At 40.6% G+C, this 8536-nt stretch overlaps 1 protein-coding gene across 1 annotated transcript in view; it reads left to right on the top strand.

The window, feature by feature from the left end:
• Positions 1-8536, top strand: part of DNAH12 (dynein axonemal heavy chain 12) — a 155537-nt gene that overhangs the window by 52157 nt on the left and 94844 nt on the right. The window contains 4 exon segments of the mRNA XM_042451361.1: positions 1134-1286; positions 2669-2908; positions 5727-5972; positions 8146-8265. Of these exon segments, the coding sequence (XP_042307295.1) occupies positions 1134-1286; positions 2669-2908; positions 5727-5972; positions 8146-8265 (759 nt within the window).

The raw sequence follows: 8536 nt of genomic DNA on the forward strand, positions 1-8536 counted from the left end.
GATTTCCGAGGCTCATGGCTTGCAGAATGGGGTAGAAACCTCTATCTCTCTTTCCCTCTTCCTTTACCACCAGCATTTCCAAGGTTCATGACTTGCAAAACGGGGTACAAGCCCGGGCATACTCTCTCTCTTTATCTCTCCTTTGTCTCAGCAGCTGTTTGTTAGCTCTGGCTAAGAAGAAAGGCTGAGGGATAACACAGAGAGAGAGAGAGAGGAAAGCAAGCGGGAACTCAAATAGGAACCTGTTTAAAGATCCCTGGCTATGAAGGAAGGCTGGGCACTTCTTTTAGGAACTCTATAAGCAGTATTAATTTATTGCCCCATATATAAGTTGACCCATAATGGGGCATAAATTTCTCAACTTATAGTTGAGTATATATGGTAATTACTTTTATTTGCTTTGAAAAAATTGCTTTGTGTAGTGATAATTTTTTTGGCTGTTTGAAACATGCCAATGGATAATTTTGTTATTTTGCTTTCCAAAAATTGCTTTGTGCAATGGTAATTTTTCTGATTGTTCGAAGCATCGCAATGGAAAGATGGTTGAATCAGAGTGAACAGCCTTGGAGAATCTGGAAAACAATTTTCTATACCCAAGATTTGCCCGTCTATGCCTGACCACAAAATGTCAACAGTTACAGTACTTCTGGTTTCTACAATTCTGCTTCTGATTTTGTTTTGTTTGTGAGACCTTCCACAGCACCTTAACTAAACAACAGTGCTACTGAAAGCCTAAAGGAGCAGAAAAAGATCACTTTTCTCATGCGCAAAAATATTTTTGGCCAAGGGGGAGATGGGGAGATCAACAAAGCAAGGATCTAAAAACTGGCTTGGGAGGCTGCACTGAGTCTGCAGGCCATGCTGTGCCAAGCCCTGGGATAAATGCATCTCATGGTAGGACGTGTATATACCAGTAGATTAAAGAGAAAGAGAAGGGGCGGGGAGACAGGAAGTTTGAGAATATGGGAAGAAGGATTTGATGAAAGGTGAGAATGTGCAAGAAAACGAGAGCAATTCATACTTTCTCCTGTATTTTCACTCTATCAGTTACAACTTGATGTAATTTTGATAGTATCCAAACAAGTGATAGTTTAAACTTTTGTAATATTTTTCTTAACTATTTTTATTTTTAGATTGGAGCATTTTATTTAAACCTTGGGGGTGCTCCAGAGGGCCCAGCTGGGACAGGTAAAACAGAGACGACCAAGGATTTGGCTAAAGCTCTTGCTGTCCAATGTGTTGTCTTCAACTGTTCTGATGGCCTTGATTACCTAGCTATGGGAAAGGTAAACTGAAGCTAATTCTAATAGTTTTGTTTACTATTTAGAAAGGTTTCATTGTTTTTCATATTTTTAAAGATTCCCAGTTTTAACAAGAGAGAATAGTGGTATACAAAATTTTGTTAATTTCACATACCATATTGTTAATTTCACATACCATAATTTCATTGATCTGTTGAGATTATTTCTATAGTGTTATGCACTTAGATATTTAGGCTATGGTCCTCGTGCACAATTGCTTTGGAGTCTAAGGCCTCAAACAGATGGGCCAAAAGAGCCTCTGTCGGTCTGTGTTGGGAGTGTGGCGTTTACATGATGCATGCCCCAAATGTGGCTGGAAGCTGTGCCAAACCCGGCCCCAATCCAGAAGGGCTGGGCCAAAAAGGAGTGGAAAAAACCCACTCCTTTTCAAGAGCCTGGTCTAGGACCACAGAAGCAGCCCAGATCAGGGCCGGGCATGTGGGGCCACCATAGTCCTGCAGCAGTCGGGGCAGGAGCTGCCCATGGTCGCTCCTTTTACACTCTCTGATTGAGTTCTGAGTAAGCACATATGGGATCATGCTGTGTGGGTAATACATTGTGCTATTCAAAGCTCTGTAAATCTTACCTGAGTGGTAGACAAATTAGATCTACCACTAATGTGGTCACAGTGTTTTTTCAGGGCTTTAAAAATGCAGTTCACATTGTGCTATGGAAAAACTAACCCCCAGAAGCATAACTAATGGTGCTTTCATAAGTACACTTGATTCTTGTGGCTATCTGTTAAATAGCTCCCAATATGTGTAACATGCTTCTGTATGATCAAAGCAGTGTTTGAACCAGTTTTAAAATGCTGGTATGCAATTGATTTTTTTTGTGTGTGTGTGTGTAAGAGTTTGTGTTTGCATATTCATGAAATCCTTAAGAGCTATCTGGTTTTATGCTTAAGGGCTTCTTGAATATGTAGATAAATAGCAGCTAGACCAAATCTGAACTGCATAATTTTCTAGGAGCCCTGAATAAATTGCTGCCATTTAGAAGCTAGGACTTAGGAAAAAGTAGAGAACTGACTTGTCCTCTGTAAATTTCACCACACATTTCAGATATTTGTGCACCTGGTAAGCTACCAATGTTGAATCAGGACTACTGGCATAGAAAGGGGAAATATGTTTGTTGCTCTGCGTAATTATTTAATTCTTTTAATTTCACGTGTTGCTTTTAAAAGACTAAACAATAGGTTTTACAGAGTTTTCCCAATTATATCTCATCTCCTAATACAGACATTTTCTTTACCTTAATGCAGCTAGGTTAATTTATGGTTCTCTTAATGTAGTGGGTGATATGCTTTCTTTTAAATCCTTGAAAGATCATAGAGTTCTCTGGTAAATGGTTCACCATTTGGATCTTAGTTTTTCAAAGGTTTGGCTTCTTCTGGAGCTTGGGCCTGCTTTGATGAATTCAATCGCATTGAACTGGAAGTGCTATCTGTGGTGGCTCAACAGATCCTTTGCATACAGAGAGCTATACAGATGAGGCTGGAAATATTTAATTTTGAAGGCACAGAACTGAAACTTAATCCCAACTGTTTTGTTGCAATTACCATGAATCCAGGTTATGCAGGTCGCTCTGAATTGCCAGACAATCTCAAGGTAAAACAGCAAAATAAATAATCATATAAGATAACTGTTTGTAAAAGGTGCATAAATATGAATTGACTCAAGGGCAGTTAACAACAATAAATATGTTTCATTGAAAATGAAATTATCCTGAATAAATTAACAAAACAAACTAGTAGCAGTGAGAATAGATTGAATTTTCTGAGAATGGTAGAGATTATAGTCTCGGAAGGGCTTTCCTACCCTGTCTGTCTTTCTAGGGCAAAACTCTGAGAGAAACCTCAGTTTTCAGGGTCTTCAGATCCATTCCCACTGGGCTATAAATTGAATCAAGAATTAGATTATAGGGACATCGTTCCCATTTGAATCCACGTTCAATCCAACTTTGATCGATTTCCCTAGCTACAACCCGAATCAGCTGTGGATAACCCAGATTATCCTGACACCACTTTTCCAGAGGTTTTTTTTTGCAGCTGCCATGTTGTATATGCGACAAATTAATGGGAACGACAAGGGTGTCCGAATTGAGGGAGGAGCAGTGTTCAAGGGGCTGTCCCGGGGATGGCACCAGCTTTGTTCTTTCCTGACATTCCCAGTGCCATTTTCCCTTGTTCGTGTAGCCTTTTTCCGGTGGTGTGTAAAACTTTAAAAAAAGAAAAGAAGAAAGTTAAACTGGGTTTTTTGGAGAGGGAGGGGGAAAGTAAGGAAAGAAGAGAAGGGATATGGAGAAAGCGAGGCTGGCGAAAACTTTTTGTGAGCAGAAAGGAAAAAAAGACAGAGAAAAAAAAACTGAATTTGACTCCTGCATCCAGTCTTGTTTGCTTTTTTGAGACAGAAAAGGGGTGGCTGGCTGCTGCATATTGAGGTGGTTTGAAGAAGAAGGGTCCCCCTGCTCAGGAGAAGACCTATGGAGGCCAGGAGCCTCTTTACTCAGGCTCTCCTCAGCTTTGTGGGGGCTTACTGGGAAGGAAATGCCTTCCCCCAAATCCTCTTGAGACAGGAATGCTGGACCTGAAGCTCTTGCTTGCGAGGAGCCCCATTGGGTTGCAAGTGGGCACCTCTTTCCTCTTTCCACCTTGGAAAACCCCGGGGCTCCCAATTGTAATAAAAGGGCCTTAGGCTGCCTAAGCACCCCCCAAAAAAATTAAAGGGAGGAACGCTAAGAAATCCAACTCCCTCTCTCTTTATGTACCTATCCAACCCCCCCAACTTTTTTTCTCTTCAAATTCCCCACAGAGCCATCATTCTCTCCCTCTCTTTGCAAATAATAATAACTACAACAAATATTCGAGTGTGTACAACTTTTTTTAAAAAAAGAATGCTAAGCTGGGTTTTTGGAGAGGGAGAAAAGAAAGAGGAGAAGGGATATGGAGGAAGGGAGGTTGGAGAAAACTTTTTGTGAGCAGAAAGGAAAAAGAGAGAAAGGAAAAAACCCCAAAACCCTGAATGTGGCTCCTGCATCCAGCCTTGTTTCCTTTTTTGAGACAGAAAAGGGGTGGCTGGCTGCTGCATATTGGAGTGGTTTGAAGAAGAAGGGGGAGATAAGGAGAAGTAGGGGGGATTAGACGTCACTGTGACGTCTAATCGCCTAAGCACTTGATTGACAGCTTTAAAAAAACAGTTCCAGACAGGCAATGGGAACGGGGAACAAAAAAACCCGCGTCAAAATACAATGGAGAAATATCAATGGGAACGAGAACATGGGTCAAGAAAAACCGAGTCCGTTTGCTCCCTTTTGTAATGAGAACGATGGACCTGATTCAAATACGACTCGGAAACTTGATCCGATCCAGACTCGCAGCAATATATGTCGCTTTATATGCCCAGTGGAAATGGGGCCCACATGGGTCAAAAGGCGTGTTCCTCCTGGCCTCCCATCATCCTAGAGAGCTACTGAATAAGCTCCAAGACCCAAATGTGTGAATTCACAGATAACTATTTGAAGAACCACAGTTACAGCTAGGCAACCTGCTCATTTCTTAAAATTTTACTTTGCATTTGAATGCACTTTTTCTTCAGTAATAAAGTATTTGCTGGCTAGCAAACATCACAAATACACCTATCTCTGGCTGTATCTGCATCAGAAATAATGCCGTTTGACAGTATGTTGACTGCCATGGCTCAATGCTATGGAGTCCTGGGATTTATAGGCCCGTTACAAACGGGCACCCTAGCACGGACTCAGTCCATACTAGGGTTAGAAAGGGGCGTCTCTTCCAGACGCCCCTGACCCTATTATGGACTGAGTCCGTACGAAATGGCGGCGGCCATTCCACACAGCCGCCGCCATCTTGACATAGCGGACGCACTGCAGACGCACGTCGCACCCCGGAAATGACGACGTGAGTGCGCGCTTCGGCACTTGCAGCATCTCTTCCGGGGCGCAGGAAGGAGCGCGATTATCGCGCTCCATCTTTGCAGCATCTAGGAACTGTGCCGTTTGGCTGCTGCGGTTCCCGGATGTTGCACCCGGCGGCGGCAGCAGACCGCCCTTTTCGGTGGTCTGTAACCCGCCTTAGTTTATTCTGGCATCTGACAGAGAAGGCTAAATATCTCACGAAGCTACAAATCCCAGAATTTTATAGCATTGAGTGATGATAGTTAAAGTGGTGTCAAACTGCTTTACTTCTGCAGTGCAGATGCAGCCTGAGCCAGCCCCTAAAGCAGTTTTATGAAAGTTTATTAAAGGTCTGTTTCTGTTAAGGTGAAATATACATGTGCATATGTGTGACTGAAGATTGAAATCAAGTATATACAAACCTACATATATATACAGGAACCTCTAAAGAAGAAAAATAAATTATTAGCAGAGTAGCAAAACACAATTGTCATTCTTTGATATGTTTTTCAGGTCCTTTTCCGAACAGTAGCCATGATGGTTCCTAATTATGCCCTCATTGCTGAAATCTCTCTCTACTCCTATGGATTTCTGAATGCTAAGCCACTATCAGTGAAAATAGTGATGACCTACAGATTGTGCTCAGAACAGCTTTCATCTCAGTTTCATTATGACTATGGTATGCGTGCTGTGAAAGCTGTACTAATAGCTGCTGGTAACCTAAAGCTGAAATTCCCATCAGAGAATGAAGATATACTTGTAAGTGCCAAATTATATTAAATTTGTCAAGATGAAGCATAGGCTAGAAATTGTTAAAATTAATAATAATAAATTAGAAACTTGACCTTAGGTGCAATCATGAGTGTCTAGGCCTCAGTTTTTTTAGTATCTTAGTTTGTATCCTCTTGGGTGTATTTTTTCTATTTGTTAAATTTGAAAGTTTACTTAACTGTATGTTTACATTTCATTTTAGTCTCATTTCATTTCTAGTGTGTTCATTGACATTTCATGATTTTACAAATCAAAGGCTATAATACAGTATACACTTACTTGGGCATAAGCACAAGATTTTAATGGGAGTTTTGTCCCAATGACCATAAGATTGGTCTGACTATAACATTCATTATCTCACTGGTCACCAAGGATGATTCGACTGATATGACTAGCTGGATGTCCCCTTCCATCCTGACTACCCCAGATGTATCCCTCCCAAAGCTGAGTGCTCAGTGAAAGAAACCAGTGCACTATTTTTATACTGTATACTGTAGGCAGTTTGAACTCTGCTTGAGTTTCTTCACATAAGCCTGGGCATGGTACTAGCTGTAATAACACTATACCCATAGAATGCTGCCATCAGTTACATGACATTAGTGGATTATGAGAGAATTTTCCGATAAAGAGAATGCCTTGTGCAAGCTCTTGATGTGGTTTTGGTCAAAGGAAATGTGGAACCTCTTAGCAAGTCTGCTAAGAAAAAAAGATAGTTACTAGACCTAAGACCTAATTTACTAGTTCATGATGCTGGAACACAACATGAAATCTAACATAACAGGCTTGCTGACAGTGCACACCCCTTACTTGCTGCCACCATTGCATCCAACCTGAAGGCCCCTACCATGGCCTGCCTGGCTACACTGACATGGTCAGACACCCCCTTCCAATGTCATAAACTGTGATGGAGGCCTTCAGAGTGGACGCAATGGTGGTGGCAGGTAAAGAGGTGCAGGGCCCATGTGGTTTGCTTCCTGTTGTGGCAGAGTTTCCAGGAAACACCACTGCAAATGGCTGGGCTTTTTAGACTCCGTTAAGGACTTTTTGGGCCAGGCTTGGTCCAGAACTGCTGGATTGGAATTTGGACTGGCTGATGCTGGCGTGGGGCTGTTGGCCTGCAGTGTCCACGCACGATGATGCCAGACTGGGGGGAACAGCCGTTAGTTTTTAAGGAGAATCACACTTCTTGGAGTTAATCAGGAGGACAGTGCTACTTATAAACAAAGCACACAAGGGGGAAGTCCCAGGGGGCACATGTTACCTGTTCTTGTTTTAATGACAAATACATAAACTGAGTGAGAGGGAGATTTTTATTATGATCAACTGATCGAACATCAACAAACAACAATCAACATACAATAGTTAATAATTAAAATTTCACTTGTAAAATTATATTAAAAGGATGAACATATATATATATATATATATTCCTTATAAATTAATAAAATCATTATAAAATTTTAACAGACTAAATCATTATACAATTTTAACAGACTAAAAAGTATTATAAAATTTTAAGAAACCATCTTACATCAACTGACCATTGCCATTGCACAAGAGCTGGCCATCCTTATTGTTATTGTTGGGCACTGGTCTGCCAGCAAATAAGATACATAAAATTCATTAGTTCTCCCAGGAAAACAACTAAGAATTGAATAAATTGAGTGAGTAATCTAAACAATTTTGGAAGGTGGATGGTGGAGATCTATCATTTGAATTGGATTTCAGTGCACTGAGCACATGCAGTGAACCTTCAAAATGGGTTAGCAACACAAGAGCTGGGATTTGTGTATGTTATGCAGAGATACTGCAATGATGGCCTTGGAGTACTCAGTAGAAAACTGTGTTGGGCGTGGCAGGTATACAGTCATAGCTAATGGTGCTTCAGCGTATGTTTTGAAGGGACGAGGACTGAGACATCTTGTGTACATGCCTCCCTGTCCCTAGTGTTTTCTTTTGTTGAGATACAAATTCTTATTTTCAGTCCCATTACAGCTTTGGAATGGTTTTGTGTTATAATTTAGCATATATATATATATATATATATATAGCACATGATGCAGTGTGCAAACTTTTTATTCTTTATTTGTTTACATTAAAATTTATGATGTAAATTAGAACATAATTTGTGTTCTCCTGATGTTTTCTTGTTTTTATTCAGCTCCTTCGATCAATCAAAGATGTAAATGAGCCAAAATTTTTATCACATGACATTCCTCTTTTCATGGGTATCACTAGTGATTTATTCCCTGGTGTTAAGCTTCCTGAAGCTGACTACAATGTGAGTACATTTATAGACTATGGTTCCACCTTAAAACTTATGAGGCATGTTTCTGTGACAAAGGTTCATTTTTGTTTTTTATTTGCAACTTTTGCCAGCAAGTGTCCAAAGTGCTCTGAACCCAAACATTGCATTAGAAGCCTGAATATATTGGTATCATTCCACTAACACTTCCATTTTGTTCAGTTAAAGAGTATATACACAGAGACTTAAAAAGATCTTGGATGCAATCTAGGCCATGTCTCCACTAGCCAGATACCATGACCACGCC

Source organism: Sceloporus undulatus, chromosome 2 (assembly GCF_019175285.1).
Source record: "Sceloporus undulatus isolate JIND9_A2432 ecotype Alabama chromosome 2, SceUnd_v1.1, whole genome shotgun sequence".
NCBI classification, from domain to species: domain Eukaryota; kingdom Metazoa; phylum Chordata; class Lepidosauria; order Squamata; family Phrynosomatidae; genus Sceloporus; species Sceloporus undulatus.